This window comes from Harmonia axyridis, chromosome 6 (assembly GCF_914767665.1).
Source record: "Harmonia axyridis chromosome 6, icHarAxyr1.1, whole genome shotgun sequence".
NCBI classification, from domain to species: domain Eukaryota; kingdom Metazoa; phylum Arthropoda; class Insecta; order Coleoptera; family Coccinellidae; genus Harmonia; species Harmonia axyridis.
The window spans coordinates 2,878,401-2,896,656 of NC_059506.1; the positions used below are offsets into that span (position 1 = coordinate 2,878,401).

At 34.1% G+C, this 18,256-nt stretch overlaps 2 protein-coding genes and 1 long non-coding RNA gene across 8 annotated transcripts in view; 1 reads left to right on the plus strand and 2 right to left on the minus strand.

The window, feature by feature from the left end:
- Positions 1-3,244: 3,244 nt before the first annotated feature.
- LOC123682588 lies at positions 3,245-4,887 on the minus strand. The gene is made up of 2 exons (XR_006747834.1): positions 4,617-4,887; positions 3,245-3,454 (listed from the first exon to the last, which is right to left on the minus strand). It is a non-coding gene; the product is annotated as an uncharacterized LOC123682588 (long non-coding RNA).
- Positions 4,888-5,137: 250 nt separating this feature from the next.
- LOC123682411 lies at positions 5,138-8,950 on the plus strand. Its single transcript, XM_045621010.1, has 4 exons — positions 5,138-5,758; positions 6,042-6,326; positions 7,554-8,156; positions 8,783-8,950. The coding sequence occupies exons 1-4, from the start codon at positions 5,138-5,140 to the stop codon at positions 8,948-8,950; spliced, it is 1,677 nt and encodes a 558-aa protein (XP_045476966.1).
- Positions 8,951-13,292: 4,342 nt separating this feature from the next.
- LOC123682589 overlaps positions 13,293-18,256 on the minus strand; it is a 143,958-nt gene continuing 138,994 nt past the window's right edge. For all 6 annotated transcript variants that reach the window (XM_045621303.1, XM_045621301.1, XM_045621305.1 and 3 more), the window contains 3 exons: positions 15,784-17,795; positions 13,902-14,003; positions 13,293-13,754 (listed from right to left, as the gene is read on the minus strand). In XM_045621303.1, coding sequence (XP_045477259.1) covers positions 13,686-13,754; positions 13,902-14,003; positions 15,784-17,795 — 2,183 coding nt within the window. In that variant the 3' untranslated portion in view covers positions 13,293-13,685. The remainder of the gene's footprint in view (positions 13,755-13,901; positions 14,004-15,783; positions 17,796-18,256) is intronic.

Consider the following 18,256-nt stretch of genomic DNA (forward strand, 5'->3'; position numbering starts at 1 on the left):
CGGTACTAGGTCCTTGTTCAGCAGAATTTTGACGAATCTGTTGTTCTTGTTTTGGACGCGAACAGTGGGATCAGATTCCAATTTTTCATAGGTTTGCGAATCGTCAAGAAGTTCTGTACACTTTTTAAAATATTCATCCCTATTCATAATAACAGTGACGTTCCCTTTATCAGCTCTCAAAACAACTATATGATCTTTATTGTTCGAGAGGATAAAGGGAACGTCACTGTTTTTATGAATAGGGATGAATATTTTAAAAAGTGTACAGAACTTCTTGACGATTCGCAAACCTATGAAAAATTGGAATCTGATCCCACTGTTCGCGTCCAAAACAAGAACAACAGATTCGTCAAAATTCTGCTGAACAAGGACCTAGTACGGGAACCTGTTGCGAAGAAATTGGCTTCTAATAATTCAGCGCATCACATACATACATCTAAGTTTTTTACGCTAATTTGTTTCGAGTCCGCTGTTCCTTTGATTTCACCTCCTGTCGGCGTACTGTCTATGCATCGGTCGCATTGTTTGTCCCCGCTTTTTAATATATTATGATTTCTTTATACGTGAATTATTGGAGAATTGATTTGAATTTTGATGAGATGATTTTGGGAAGATACATTTATCTAGCTTGTAAGTACTTTGTTTGTATCTATATGTGTGTATATTACTTTTTATTTCAATTATTATCTTAAACTGAAAATGTTTTGTATTATATAATGTTTCTTTGTATATCTGAATTATACCAGACCATCTTTTCTGTGATATTTTCATGTCAATAACTTTTAGTTATGATCATCTTTCCTTTATTTTTGTAAACACCTTCATCAATGTTACAAATGATGTTTTCCGTAAAGTTTGTACAGCCCTGAGGATGGAAATAAATTTTTCCGAAACGTCGGCGAACTAACAGAGTATTATTTTCCTGTTTCTCTGATCCTACATCACCAATCTAAAGTGAAGTAAAATTTTTGGATCACCACTTCAAATCTTGTGAAATTATAAAAATATCTCATAAACTTGTAATCAAAGTAATAACATTTGAGATCCTGATTCATATGGAGTAACCTTGGAACAAGAAGTTTAGAACCAGCAAAGTGAGGTTAATATCATTTCTGGAGGGAAATCTATATTAAATTTTTTCTAACACAGGAGTGTTATGAAGATTTAACTTCGAATTTGAAATGAAACTATAATTAATGAAATTGAAATTAAATTAGGAACAGATACATCTTTTGGTATTTGTAATATTAATAATAAGCCCGTGTTTTAATGTCAATTGTGTGATCTAAATCAAATCTATTTTATATGTCTTTGAAATTAAATGGTGACCCATGTTTCTTGATTTCTCTAAATCATAGATTTCTCTAAATCGTAGATGGTTTTTAATGTCTGCCAATCATTGATATATTGTTTCATCTAAATAATCACATTAATATAAAAAAATAAGATTATAAAAGTTTAATGAGTCTACTTGATGAAGGCTATTTAATATAAATGAAATAATTTGACAACTATTGTTTGACAAATTTTGTTGATAATATAAAGAAAATTTGATCTCAAATATATAAATTTCATTTAATCATAGGTAGGAATTTCATAATTCGAGTTATCTTCATTGACAATATATAAGTCATTATATTATCATTCATGGAAGTCGTTACGTCTTCTAACAAAATAAAATAACAATTTCAGCTCAATCGTCTTATGTACACATTTAAATTTCAAGAAGAATCAATAGACAAATAGAATTTAATAATTAATCTATCTTATACACTCCTGATTTATCAGCTTTTGATATAGTTTCTTTGTTATTTTTGATAAATTTTGCAAGATTTCACTTCGTTCTAAATGAATTTCTTATATTGAAGTTTTTTCAAGATATGTGGCAATTTTCTCAGAAATACCTTTGGTATATTTTATGTAAATATATTTGAAATTTTCTTCAATATGTGGGTATATCATTTTCAATGCTTTTTTCTGGTTTTTGTTTGGTTCATCAACAACTCATCAATCAATTTCACATAATAGTTATTGTTTACAGCAATTTGCTCAATTATATTGAGGTCTACATTATTATTTTTATTTTATGGGAACGTTAAATAATCTATGGATTTTTCTATTGAATTTTGATAATATTTGTTGAATGGGATGATTCGGTATGTTATGTATGATTACATCAGTTTGGTTTGTGGTAAACTGAAAATTCATGAAAATCATTTGATTTTATAATTGTCAAATCATGAAAATTAATTTTGTTGATAGTTCCCACTTCCATTGTGAACGTATTTGAAGAATGCAGGTTGTTGATGAAATTAAGGAATTTATTCTACTGTATTTGTGTACCTGTGAAACAGCACGCGATATCGTCAACATATATAAACCAATATGAGAAAAATTAAGCAATTGGGTTTCGGTGAATTCTCATTTCAAGATTATTCCTGAAAATTACGGCTAATAAAGGGGTAATAGGGTTTCCCATAATCAAATATTTTACAAATTTGTAGATCTTGTTATTAGATTGATAATAATTTTGGTTGATACAAATTTTGAGCTTTTCTAGAATATCTTACTTAATTATTATATAGCATTAATTAGTGTTCAATAAATCTCTTAATAGCTCAATAGTCTCATTAGGTGGAATACTGGAGAAAAATTTTGTATGTATATCGAATAAAATTAATATTGCATCAGTTGATAATCTGATATTTTTTGGTTTGGATTAGATGCATTGAATTTTCAATTGAATATTTCGGTTTGAATTCAATAAAGTTTTGGATGATTCTAAGTAATTTTTTGGACTGTTTTGTCGAAGGAGCAGGTTCCACAAATAACAATCTAGAGGGGTCAGATCGGGGCTCATGGGTGGCCATCTCACTGGACCGTGTTTTTCAATCCACTTCATTCCAAACTGTTGATTCATTAATTGCTCTACATTCCGATTATTATGGGCAGCTATCCATTTGAAATCAAACATTTTGTCTGGTAGCCAGGGACATTAATTTGGTCTAATATGCCTGGTAGGTTCTCTATGATAATATTTTTGAATTCTTCAGGATTGAGCGATCTGGAAGAATTAGTGGACCAAAAAGTTCGCCCCTCATCAGTCCCAACCATAAGTTTACCCGTAACTCATGTTGGGAATGGGAAACAACAGTCGCATGTGGGTTTTCCCTTTTCCATAAATGGCTATTTCGAGTGGCAGTTGGACTTATTTGATTTAGTTATTTTATTCATTAAAAATAACTAGAATTTAATTCATTTATTCATGAAACATTGAGTTCAATAGAATTAAGTATTTCCATGAGAATTATTTCAATATCCAACCATAAGCAGCTCTGAAATAGAGCAAAGGAAAGTTTGAGTATTTTCATCTTTTTCATTGTCATCATGTTAGCCGTGATATCACAGCAAAAGGAAAGTAGCTTGCACAAAACTTGATATGTCGTTCGAAAGCCTGCAAAATGAAGAAGTTTTTACTGTAAAGAACATATTCTCATTTATAGTTTTTCATTCATAAAACGATTGGAAAGATTCTACCTATTTCGCTCTCTTCAGAATATTTATAATCACCCTTCCCCATACTCGTTTGTAAAACTCTTTTGACACTCATGACCTCTCATATTAAGGCCAATTCAATGCTCTTTCGCAATATATGAGCAAATTCGATGAGGACGCAGAAATGAATAAAATATAATTGGTTTTATGGAAAGAAGTGATAAATTCCGTGAAATCAAAAAATGTTAAATTGAAGAATAATCCCCAACATTTCGACCATGTGTTATATCACATCAATACATCAGAATTGCACAAGGAAAAGAGAGTTGTTGTATTTGAAATTAGTTGTTAAATTGATGCGTTTAGTTTCTGTAGTAAGCAGTGGCGTACCCAGACATAAGCTTTGGGAGGGAATAAAGAAAAAATATTCAAATTTTCCTTCTTTTGAAGAAGTTGTCCAAAGACATTTGCCTACTCATAATAAGATTCTCATATATAAGGTTATTACAGATAATGGATATTCCTCCTGGGGGGGATAAATCCCCCTTAGCCCTCCTTGGGTACGCCACTGGTAGAATGAATTTATTTTCACTCACAAACAGCAAATTATTTTATGTAACTATACCTGCGGCTTGTTTATGTCGCCTTTATAAATTTACAGGTTAGGTTCGAAAAAAAACATAATCTGAAAATGGGCGGTACATCTGAACTAAAGCTTTTCTACATTATCAATCTTCTCAATTGAGCAAAGATATCAAAGTAAAGTCCTTTCAAAAATGTTTCATTATAAAACCGAAAAACTTTCACGAGAACCAAAATCTCGTTCCCTGGCATAATAAAAAAAAAAACGACGAATACAATAAACAGTAGTATGGCTTAAGGAAGGACTCTAGATGGCGATTGTAGTTGATTCAAAAAACATAGTATCCCATATAACCCGATATATTCCATGATCTCCGGCTAATTTTATTTAAATCATAAAAAGAAAACAGTGATAAATATAAGTAAGAAAACAATAATAAACAACACAAGGAATATACTAAGTTCGTTCCACCAGTTTATATTCCTGCTGTCATCACTTTCTCAGCCGAACTAATAATAAAAGATTATGTTTCACTCACGTGACACTCTGCAAAGACGAAGATTTTTCTTATGGGTGTAGTCGAACAAAAAATCGTCAGGTACAAATCAATTTTTTCATCAAAAATAAACACCTATAAAACGTATATAAACAACAAGGCACATTTTACAAATAACAAAGAACTTTCTTCGCATGAATAAATACGCGAAATATTTGTGATCATAATAAACAAAAAAACAAACTCATGCCTACAAACTCATGACTGAAAAGCAATTGTTGCGAAATGGAAATAAAATCATTTACTAGTAATATAGTTTGTCCTTTGTGTTTATTATAATAAAAATTCTAAGCATCTCCTCTTCATATTCGCAAACCTTTCTATGACAGAATTAATATCGAGTTTAATTATGATGACAAATACGTTCATATGGCGAGCGAGAAGTAGCTGCATATTGACGAGCTCCGCAAATTATTTAAAATTCTGTTGTAAATCCAAAGTGAAAGGCTGAATTATTTCTACGTGATAATTAATTACATACTGATTATTACTGTTTCACCAAAATGGTTCTGACAAGGGATATACGAGAAGAAATAGAGTCCTCAGTTAGTCAGGCACTGAACAAGTGTATGAAAAACGACTCGTTTATCAAGACGATTGTAAACAAAGTGACAGAAGCCGTCATAAAAACTATAAACAATAAGTTGTTAAACCTAGAAGAAACTGTGCAAAAATTTCAGAGTATACAAAGTGAACTTAAATCAGATCTTGAAGAGAAAATAAACAAACTAGAAGATGAAATTCAGGAGGCAAAACTATGTAAACGAGGTATTGAGGCTGATATAGAGAGAATGGATCAGGAAAGTAGAAGACTGAATTTGAGAATTTTCGGTTTTGAAGAGAGAACAAAAGAGGATACCAAAAAGGAGTTAATTAAATTCCTGAATTCTAAAATGTCCACAACGTTGTCTGAAGAGGACATTGAATTTTGTTTCAGAATCGGAAAGAAGATCGCAAATAAAAATAGAGGAATTCTCATAAGATTATTCAAACACGATACCAAACAAGAGATTTATTCCAAGAAAAAATTACTGAAAGGTACTGGACTGGTCATAAGGGAAGATTTGACTAATATAAGGGTCGAAATACTTAACCGAGCCATTGAGAAGTTTGGTTTGAGGAATGTATGGACTTTAAATGGAAAAATATATATTAATGATGAAAAAAATAAAGTTCATGTTGTTAAAAATAAGAATGACTCATATTTAATTTTTGAGGGAGATTTTCACCCTAAATAAACATTTGTCTTTATCTGAACTGTAAATTATGACATGTTTTTTAGTTTCATTATGGATTGTTTATGTTAGTTGGGGCTCTCAAAATTTGGAATTGACGGTTATGTTGGACTGTCTGAATTTAGTTGATCGGGATGTTCAGGTTGACACTAGGTCATATGTAAATTTTCAGGAGTATATACAGGATGGAGCGAGCAGAGATGTGCAGGGTTTTAATATTGTCCATTTTAATATCCGTGGCTTGATGAAACATTATGATGAGCTTTTGATGCAGGTCCAAATGTCGGGAGATATATTTGATGTTATTGTTCTATCGGAAACAAGAAAAATTGCCGATGTGAGTACATTTTCTATTCCAAATTATACTTTGCATTACAATGAATCAGAAATCACTAAATGCGACGGGGTTGTGGTCTATATAAAAAACAATTTGACTGCGAATGTAACTATTACTCAGGTAAATGAATGTAAGTTTCTCAGGGTGATTCTGGCAAACAACTATCTCTCATATCACCATAAGATAGGAATAACTGCTTACTATAGGTCACCAGCAACCAATACAAAAAATTACATAAAAAATTTAGAATTATATCTAAACGGCTTGGAACACCAGAATCTCGAGATATACGTTGGAGATATAAACATAAATTTACTCCATTCTGATTCTGGTGATACTAATGATTATTTGAACGTTTTGAATTCGAATGGGTTCACATCATATATAAATAAGCCAACTAGAGTCACACAGAATAGTGTATCAATAATCGATCATATTTTCATTAAAATAAAAAAGTGTTTACTAGATAAGGTTTATATGGAACCGGCTGTTATTCACACTGATATGACTGATCATTTCACTACTTTTGTAAGTATAAATAAGAAAAATTCGGAAGAAACATGCGGCCTGAACGTCAAAAACAAAATTTCGACTAAAATCGATTATGAAAAACTTCTGCGGTTGATGAGCGGTGAAAATTGGGAAGACGTATTAATGAATCGTAATTCACAAGAATCGTGTAATCTATTTATGGAAAAACTAAATAACTATATCACTGGAAGTAGTAGCACTGAAATTCTGAAATCGAATAAATACAAAAAAATTAAGCCATGGATTACAACTGGTTTAATAAAATCAATAAATGAACGGAATAAACTTAAGGAAAAATTACGCAAAAATCATACGGTACAGCTGGAGATGGAATATAAATGTTATCGGAACAAACTTAACACTCTCATAAAACGTGTTAAATCTGATTATTATCAGAATGAAATAACCAAGGCTGATGGAAATTATAAAAAGGTTTGGAATATAATAAATGACGTCACAGGTAAACGAAAACGTAGTGCAATAGAAAATGTCTTATTAAATAATGGAAAAAACGTTATGGTTGGTGAAAATGAGGAAAAGGCAGACATTTTCAATAGGTATTTTGTTGAATTAGGTGTGAATATGGCTAAAAAGATTGAAAAAAGTACTTTACCTGAGAATTTCCAGGAAGAAAATCCGAATTATTCATCAATCTATTTAACACCAGTAACAACTAGCGAAATTATAATTCTCATCTCAAATTTGAAAAACAACTGTACTCCTGGACCCGACGGAATATCATCTAAAATTATTAAACTTATTCACAATTACATTGTTTCTCCCTTAGTACATATAATCAACCTGTGTTTTTCACAGGGTAAAATTCCTAGCCAATGGAAAGAGTCTCTTGTCACTCCGGTTTTCAAAACAGGAGATCAAAGTCAAATGTATAATTACCGGCCTATTTCTGTTATAAACAATTTCGCGAAATTATTTGAACAATCCCTCAAGAATAGAATGTCAAAATTTTTCGATAAACATGGTATAATTACTGACAGACAGTTTGGCTTCGTGAAAAACCTTAATACGGAGGATGCTTTACTTGACTTTTTAGAGAAACCGATAAGAGCTATGGATAACTCAAAAAAATGCCTCGCGGTGTTCCTTGATCTAGCCAAGGCCTTTGATACTATTCCACATAATAAACTACTTCAAAGAGTGGAGGGCTGCGGAATTCGAGGGATTGCCTTGGATCTCATCGGGGATTATCTGTCGGAGAGATCACAACGTGTTGCAATTAGACACGTGAAAAGTTCATATATGGTTGTAAAGGTTGGGGTACCACAGGGAACGGTCTTAGGACCACTGTTATTCCTTGTTTATATGAACAATATTACTAAAATAAAGAATTTAGGAGCCCATTTAGTCTGTTATGCTGATGACACAGCTCTAACTTTCTGTGCTGAAACCTGGGATGAGGTAAAAACCATGGCTGAATCTGGATTGAGAAAAATATATTTATGGTTGAACTACAATTTACTAACATTGAACTTAAATAAAACTAAATATATTACTTTCTCCCCATCAATTGTCGACCAGCCCTTGATTGAATTGAAACTACACTCGCCTCCCTGTAATACCCAATTATGTTCTTGCCCAAAGGTGGAAAAAACATCTTCCATAAGGTATCTTGGGGTTATGGTGGATCAACATTTAAGATGGACAGAACAAATCAGTCAGGTAACAAAGAGAATAAGATCATTAAGCCATACATTTTATATACTGAGAGACATTCTATCAAAAAAAATATACTTATATTATATAACAGCCTAGCGGAGTCAATAATCAGGTACTGTATTGTTGCTTGGGGGGGCGCATTTTACACTTCGCTGCAGACGTTACAGACGGCACAGAACACTCTTATCAAAGTAATGTTAAAAAAAGAAAGATTGTACTCGACAAGTTTACTTTACGATGAGTCTAAATTATTGAATATAAGAGCTATTTTCATAAATCAGTGTGTTATAAGGGTGTTTAAGAAAAATAAGAGTTTCAAGCAAAAAAGTACAGGAGTGACTAGATCAACACATAATTTGGTTTTTCAGGTTCAATTTTTCAAGAAGTCGGTCACCCAAAGATCATTTCTATATTTCTGTCCAAAATTGTTTAATGTCATTCCTACTGAACTGAAACAGAATAAAAGATTGAATGTCTTTAAATCAGAGCTCAGGAGTTTTATATTTGAGAATCCTGAGAGGTTTGCATTCGTATGATATAGATTTCTGGACTACCTGCATGTCCGGATGAGTCCTTACCTGCCGTCACTGCTTTCTCCATTTGTTTTGTTTTGTTTGTTTTTTCGATTTTCGTCTTATTGCCAATTGTTATTTTGTATGTACATTTCGAGGAACGTGAGGGAGTGCAATGGTAGAAACAGACATTTTGTCTAGGTACTGTTGCACATCTCTCGATGTTTTTGAATGTAATAAAAAAAACTGTAAAATTACTGTACTTTAAATGTGAGAATAAATTTTTGAAAAAATTTACCTATGGATGTATAAGAAGGCCAAGCCTGTCAATCTTTCCTGACCCATTGCAGGGGCGGATACAGGGAGGGGGGCCCGGAGGCCATGCCCCCCCCCTGGACCTTATAAATATAAAAATGTTTCCTGAAAAATCGAAAAATATGCATAGGCACTCACAAGGGTGAAAGAATGGATATCATCTAGAACATAGAACCATTTGCAGCAGTCTCAATGTTGAAGATACGATAGTCCAAAATAGGAGACTAAAATTTGCTATTAAATTTTTAATATTTGATCGTATGTTTTTATTTAATAGGTGTAGTAAAAAGGAATTCATTATTTTTCCAATACATGGCTTTAGTTCTTTGTATCTCGTGTTGTACAAGTCCGATCGGGTTATGAAGATGAGATTTCGCACTACAAAAACATTCTGACAGTTTTGTGATGAGTTGGCTCAGTTGAGTTTGATCATGCCACAAAGATGGACACTAGCAAAGAAAATACGCTATATGTATTTTATAGTTTTTCTTAGATAAAGACAAAAATACCAGCCAAGCGGCTGAAAATGTACATAGTGTTTTTGGACGTGATACTGTAACAGCCAATCACGTGCAATTTTGGTTTCGTCGATTCCGTTCCGGTAATTTCGATGTCAAAGATGCACCACGCACTGGAAGGCCTATCAGGGCCGCTGCCAGGAGGGGCATACTGGACATTTTGCCGGGGCGCCAAATTGTAGAGGCGGGAGTGTTATAGATAATAGAGGGTCATGCTTTTAAACAATGCAGGACGATAAATTTGACAAGGTGATTTTGAGTTGTAAATACGATTTCATATAAAATTGAAAAGATTGCTGAGAGGAATAATAGAGGCTCCATCAAATAAAATTCAGATAAATTAGCCAAAACAGGGCGGTGAAATTTTATTTCGCCGGGGAGCTAAAATGTCTGGCGGCGGCCCTGAGGCCAATTGTCGAAAATATTGATAAAAGCGTGGACATTGTCGAGTCCTGTTTTGATTGCTCAAGAGCTTAAGAGAGCACAATAAACCGTTTGGAACAGTATATTCATAAGGCTGTTCGCATGGACCGAATTTCCACTGCGACTCACTGCAAAATCGCAACAAAATCCTCCATTTTTTAAACGGTTGATACCTGGTGATGAAGAGTGGATCATTTATGACAACGTCAAGTAAAAACGGTCGTGGTGGAAACGCGGTGAGCCTTCGGAAACGGCGAGGAAGGTTTTGCTGTGTATTTAGTGAGATTGGCAGGGAATTATCTACGAAGAGCTGTTCCCCTAAGGCACAACTGTTAACTTTGAACTGTAGTTATGGAACGAAACAGCGCATGTTTGATCCAAATTGGACAATTTGGTAATTGAAGCCTTGTTCCTTATGCAAAAATAATGATTTTCTTTTTACTACACATTATACTTTCTTGCGCCTGAGTTTCTTTATGAAATCAATTTACATATATTTATGAAATATGTGAAATTATTTTTTATTTGTTTTTGTCCTACAAAAATTTTGAAAACTGAATTTGATATGATTTACTGAAATCTATCTTTCTATAAAAAACCACTTGATCTGGTAGGTACCAACAAGAAATTCCGCTATTTTGCTAACCTATATGAGCCGTGACTTTCTATGGCCACCGAGCGAACATCGTCTGGATCCGCCCCTGACCCATTGTTGATCTGAGCCAAGTTTTCAACCTCTTCAATGTGAATAAACTCCTCGCCACACTAATTGTCATTACAGAGATCAAATGAGGAGCAGACTTGCAAAACGCAGTTTGTCCAAAATTTCACTTTTTCAACCAAAGGTGTCGTTGCATTATTCATATGGATGGTAATCGTTTCATAAAATCCTGGACATTCAAATTGCATTATCACCTGCTTGAAATATACGATGAAAATCACTTATACATATTAAATGAATTAAGTCCCTCGACATTGTAAAAAAAAGCATTTATTATTATTATTTATCGTTATCTGGGCCTTGGCGAAAACTGGAACAACGATCCAGAGCTGGAATGCTTGAAGAGCACTGCGAATATGGAGGAAATTAATTTCATTTAAAAAGTATAAAAAACAAAATGCAATGTTTAGAAAGAACATATTTGTTTTATTTTTTCATAATCATTTACCAAAAAACCTGATTAGGTGACTATCAAATGCTGTTTGTCCACTTGAGACATGCTAATAGCATTGTGTCCAGTTCTATTTTTTAAATAATATGTATTATTTTCTCTTTTTCCAGACTATAAATTGAGTAATTACTCATGGTATTTTTTCTTGTTTTATGGTACAAATCGCAACTCGGTAACTAAGGCTTTTTTTGAGCATCAGTTTTTTGCCTTTCCTGAAAATTTACAATTTTGGACAAACAGCATTTTACAAGTCTGCTCCTCAAATATAATATAGTGCCAAATAAATATTCGGTTTATTGACTTGACTTATCGCAAGATTTCAGTTTAGTCAACGCTGTATTTGGCAGATTTTCAGTCTCACTAGTGCATTTTTTTATAACACAACTATAATTCAGTTTCCGGTTTAAACTAGAAACGATTCTATTTTTTAGAAATTTTTATATATAAATTCCGTTAAATTCTGCCAAAAACCAGAATCATATTTCCTTTCTAATTCTAAATATCTTTATTGGCAATTTCAGAAATGCCAATGAAAGTCACTTTGGCTTTCTTTATGTTCCGGATGAATATTTGAAGTGTTTTGACGACCACATTTGCTCTTATATGTGAAAAAAAGATGTTCGATAACGAAGTTTGAACCAAATTATTGTAAATGATATATCCTATATAATAGCCTTTTGCCTTTGTTAACAAACTGTTTTACAAACTTTTATGCAATTAAGAGTTTAATATAATACCAGATTTGCAATTTTGTTCAATCCAATCCGATTTTTTTATGCTTAGTGAGAGTAGTATCATTTTGAAGAAAAAAAGTCTATTTCGAAGTTAAAATATAACGACAGGTGGGAAATTTTTTCATTCTATTCACATCACCACCAATACCTACGTTTAGTGAAAATACATATTGATTGGTTTTGTTGTTTCTTTGAATCTATATTTATTTTCGATTACCTTGACGAAAAACAAAGAAAGCATATTTTTAAATCATTTGACATTTTCATTTAGCTTCACTTCAATCAGGTTTTCTGAAATGTAAACGTTTCTTCACTGTATTATTGGGGAAATAGTGAAGCCAAAAATCACTTTTTCAGGTGAACATTCAACAGATACATGTGAAAATTTATTAAAAATCGAAATAAGAGTTTCTTATTTGTTCCTGTGGCTAGATAATATTCAAATAATTGTATTTTTATTTAATTATGCCCATTAGAGATCTTTAAGATCCAAACCTACTCCAAGAATTTCAAGTTATTCCATTCGAAAGTTAAAGTGGTCACTACGGCTGGAAGGACATACTTTAATTTTACTGCAAATTTGTTATCAGTGAATGGAACTTATTCCTTGATCTTTGGAAGTTACTTCATCATGTGGCGTAAACTTCAATGGTGTAATAGGCGCATAAACGAATGAGCGATCAAAAACTGACACTTGATCAGTGATTTTCTCAGAATTTTATTGATTTTTTTGGCCCTAGATTGACATATCGATGTATAATCAATCAAGTTGATCAAATTATTATTTCATTGGGTAATATTAAAGACGAGATGTCGTTGCGTACAAAGGGGTATGCCATAGGTGAGGAATAGAAAATAAAATATTATGTAAGCTTGAAACATTGGAAATTTGGTATTGATTTTCAGAAAAGCGGCAGTTTTGTGATAATAAAACTTTTGGATTTTGTATGAATTATGAACGAATTTGTAACAAATAAATCTTTGAGAACTTTCAGCATATTAACGTGATATGGCTCCAACAGACTTTTTGTCCGTTCTTAAAACTCAAGTTTCACTTTGATACAAACGTTCTGAGTTGACACAAGACTTACATCAAAATTCGCATCGAATTGTACTGCAAAGGAGATAAAAAATGATTTTTGGTGTTTGGATCTTTAGTAGGTGCAAGAATATTATTTTAGAAGACCTTATTTAATAATAATCATAAATGTTAAATAAATCTTGTTCGCTATTTATTTAATGTTCATATAATCAGTTTCCACTATTTCTTTTGCATCATTAGAACTCGGGAGTTATACATGGAATTCACTCTTTCCATTACTGATGTATAATAATAACAATAATAGAACATAATCAACATAACTCTATTAACAGGTACAAAAATAGAAAGAACTATACTTAATTCGAATATCAAAATAATATCTTAGGAATTTCCAGCTCAATTCTCATTTTGACAATAAATATAGGTATTTACATTATGAAAAGAAAACAATATTTATGAAAAAACAACACAACAAATATAAAAATAACATATCAACTGAAATATATAAAATATTTTCACTTAAACTAACAGGGCATCATAAGTTTATCCACCAGTTTACTCTCCTGATGTCATCACTATCACAGAAGAACAAACTCTTTGATGATTTGGCCACCAATCTTTCAACTGAAAATAAAAAGAAAATTAATAACTTGTCATACGAACAATGAATTTGATTGAATAAGTGAAAATTGGGGAATAGAATGCATAATGAGGACAAAACAATTATATTAATTCTTCAACATAAATAATAAAATATTAAATTTAACTCACTTGACACTCGGTACTACAGTACATAACAGTACTGCAAGCACAGAGATATTCTGCAACTTTTCCACATACACATACTCGGTTCTCCAATATCAGCACTCCCTCCTGAAACCGAAAATAGTAGTATAAGACACAAATAGAAATATTTGACTAAAAGGGGTAAAAGCATATGATTTGGCTCAAACTAACTAGTTCATATTCAGGTTGTTAAGATGAAGAAGCAATGATCAGAAAATAATCTATTGTTAAATGACTTTTGGAAAAATTCAATGTTGACTAGAAAAAGTTGTTTTATCCAATGACATAAAAATTGAAAATTGTAACTATTTAAAATAGTTATTTATAACAACTGCAGAAGGTATCAATATTCTTTCACAAATTCAAAATTCATAAACGAGCCACGAAGTGGCGAGTTTTCAAATGGACGAGTGCTAGAATGATCCTTATATAACGGGTGTTTTTTTTTCGAGGTATATAACTTTAAGTTGGCATTACTGTTCAAGATGGCGACCGATTTAACAGCTGTCAAGTGATTTATTCTCAGTTTGGTTTGGCAATTCATCATGAATAGACTCACGCCTGAACAACGCTTGCAAAAAGTGTAATTTTATTTCGAAAATAATGGTTCTGTGCGGAATACGTATCGCGCACTACGTCCATTTTATTTTGTTTAGCGATGAAGCGCACTTCTGGTTGAATGGCTACGTCAACAAACAAAACTGCCGCATTTGGAGTGAAGCTTATCCTCAAATGTATGTCGAAACATCGTTACATCCAGAAAAACTCACTGTTTGGTGCGCTTTACCGGCTGGTGGAATCATTGGTCCGTACTTCTTCAAAAACGATGATGGCCAGAACGTTACAGTCAATGGTGATCGGTATAGAGCCACGATTACTAACTTTTTCATTCCTGAATTGAGCAACCATGATTTCCAGGAGCTGTGGTTCCAACTAGACGGCGCAACATGTCACACAGCTCGTGCCACAATCGATTTATTGAAAGGAACGTTTGGTGACCGCCTAATTTCACGTTTTGGACCTGCGAATTGGCCTCCAAGATCTTGTGATTTAACACCGCTAGACTACTTTCTGTGGGGCTATGTAAAGTCATTGGTCTAAGCGGATAAGCCACAAACCCTTGACCATTTGGAAGACAACATTCGCCGTGTTATTGCCGATATACGGCCACAAATGTTGGAAAAAGTCATCGAAAATTGGACGTCCAGATTGAACTACATCCGAGCCAGCCGTGGCGGTCATATGCCAGAAATCATATTTGAAATGTAATGCCACAAGACTATCTTGCGGATAAATAAAATTAATGTCAATCGAATAATCCACCGCTGTTTTATTGCAATTTAAAATTCTATAGCTCTAAAAAAAACACCCTTTACATGCACTATTTTCTCCAATTCGCTGAATTTTTATTGAATTAAAATTAATGTAATATATATTTCCATAAATATCATTTAGTGATTTTTGTATTTCCGGTCAGCCAAAACCCATCCAGGGTTGTAGAGCTACAGAAGAAGAAGAAGATTTTTGAATTGGAAAATGTGGGCAGAACAGATTTCTGTATGCCAAATGTGACAGATAACAGACAAATCCGTGAGAGTACCAACACATATTAATAAAATATAACCATGAAATCAGTGTGAATCTGAGATACGCATGAATGAGATCGTTTGAAGCTTGAAAGAATAAAAAAATCAATATCGTTAAATCTCGAGAACATGGCAGTCAATTGATGTCAATTGAGCAGAATCATTCTGCACAGTTCGAACTGTTAGAATGCATAACATGCAGAATCTTCTGTTTTGAATGCAAGTGATTGGTAATATACTTAACGATATGCCATAGTAGTCCTAGAAAAGTATTCACTTACACTGCGTATCTCATCCTGTGACTGAGCAGATTCGCACTCCTCGGAAGGTTCTTCCTTGATGATGGGTTCATCATCAAAATATGTCAAATCGATTATTTCTGAAGGGAAGTTCATGGTAATGGGTGAAACAAAAGGCTTTGTCTCGGTCTCTTCTGATGGAGTTGAGGGTCTAGATTGTTTCAGCTCCACGTTCTCAGAAGGTGGTTCCGGATTCGATTGAAGTGACATATCATTTGGATTTACGGCAAATGACATTGGAGGTGTGGGATTTGGAATACGTTCAGACTCAGGCGGAGTAGGGTATGGAATGACGATATGTTCAGGCTCCGGAGGCGTATGATATGGAATGTCAGAATTAGTTACTGGTGGTGTGGTACGAATGTCAGGATTGGTTGTTGGAGGTCGGGAATGTTGACTGTCATTTTTATGCGTTGAAGGTGAACAACATCTATTGTCAGGAGTGTATATTGCAGGTCTGGGTTGTCGCATGTCTACATTATACGCAGGAGGTGGTGGACGACTTTTTGCCGATGACACGTCTTGGTTGCCAACTACAGTAGTATTTGGAATGACAGAAAAACACACTCCTCCAGAACTGGCTGTTGGTTGTGTGACGCAACAAGTCACAGAATTGGAGACGACATTTTGTACAGCTGCAGACCCAAACCCGGCATTTAAAGTATGCGACTCATATACACCATTCTTGTTGATGATTTGCAGCGTGCTGGATGTGTTCTGTAGAATGTTCTGAAGAATATTCGGTGTATTTCTGGCGTTCGGATTAACAGTTATTTTATTCTTTTCGATGATTCTAAACGTAGGTGTGGGTTTCCTTCTTTTTCCTTCGGGTTCATCGCGGTTCTTATCCTGGCTGTTGGCGCGTTTCAGCACTGCACTTTGCGATGGAATAGAGTGTGATTGATATCCACTATAATTCGGGTTCAATTGGGTTGAGATGGTGACATTTACATCTCCGGTTTGGGCATTCTGTCCTAGTGAGTGTGATTGTATACCCAGAACACTCTGTCCTTGATATGACATTACATTCGGTGCATACAAAAGTTGTGTTTGCAAGTATGGTTGAGGAACAGTCATATTTCCATAAGATGCTTGTGGGTTTGAAATGGATCTCCGTAAGTTCCCACGTACCATAGAACTACCACCAGAGGTGTTTGAAGTTGACTTCTGTAATGTCCGACATACGTTTGTGATATTTTGAGGCTTATTCATTGTATTATCATTCGAGCCTGAATTTGGTCTTGAGACTCTGCTGTTGCTGACTGTGTTCATCGCATGCTGATTCATATCCTTAGTCATGGCACTATGCTGGCTATTCGTCATGACACTGTACTGGCTGTTCTTCAAGGCACTGTGCTGGCTGTTTGTAATGGCACTGTGCTGACTGTTTGTTGTGGCAATGTGCTGGCTGTTAGTCGTAGAACTGTGCTGGCTGTTCGTCATGGGACTGTTCTGGCTCTTCCTCATGGCACTGTGCTGGCTGTTCGTCATAGCACTGTACTGGCTGTTTGTTGTGGCAATGTGCTGGCTGTTCGTCATGGGACTGTTCTGGCTGTTCCTCATGGAACTGTGCTGGCTGTTCGTCATAGCACTGTACTGGCTGTTCTTCATGGCACTGTGCTGGCTGTTAGTCATGGCACTGTGCTGGCTGTTAGTCATGGCACTGTGCTGGCTGTTAGTCATGGCAATGTGCTGGCTGTTAATCGTGGGACTGTGCTGGCTGTTCCTCATGGCACTGGGCTGGATGTTGGTCATGGCACTATTCTGGTTGTTCTTCATGGCACTGTACTGGTTGTTCCTCATGCCAACTGCCGTCCTTACTGCATTCGATTCGTTAAAAATACATACATTTGGAGGTGGGGGATTCTTGATGGCTGTTTCTGTTGATCTTGAAGCCTTTTGTTTATTTTCTATTTGCCTATTATTTTGTAATATACGTATATAGTGGCAAATTTGACTCTTCAGAACTCCGTATTGACTCATTGTCATGTAACCTGGAAAATAATCGGAGATCAATGAAATAAAATGTACATCAAACGAAAAAAGTCTCAAGCAAATAGATGAGGGGTTTGTAAATGAAAGTTTTTTGTTAAAATTGTACCAATCTGCGAATTGTGTGCAGATTCCGAAAAATACGTTATTAGTTTTCCTTGCCGTACCATGCAAGCAAAGGAAGCATGTGAAAGGAAAAGCGATGAGAGGAAAACTCAGTTTTTCAGGATTTGTGAACTTATTCTCCTATTAACAGGCTTAAAGTCTGAAAAGATTTAACCTCAGTGTTTCAGAAGGGATTCAATTTTTCAATTATTTTATGAGCCATCAAGAATACATATATATGCAACTGCAAAATAAGAGGAACCTAACCTAACCTAACCTCAGTGTTTCATAAGGGATTCAATTTTTTAATTATTTCATTATGAGCCATCAAGAATACATATATATGCAACAGCAAAAT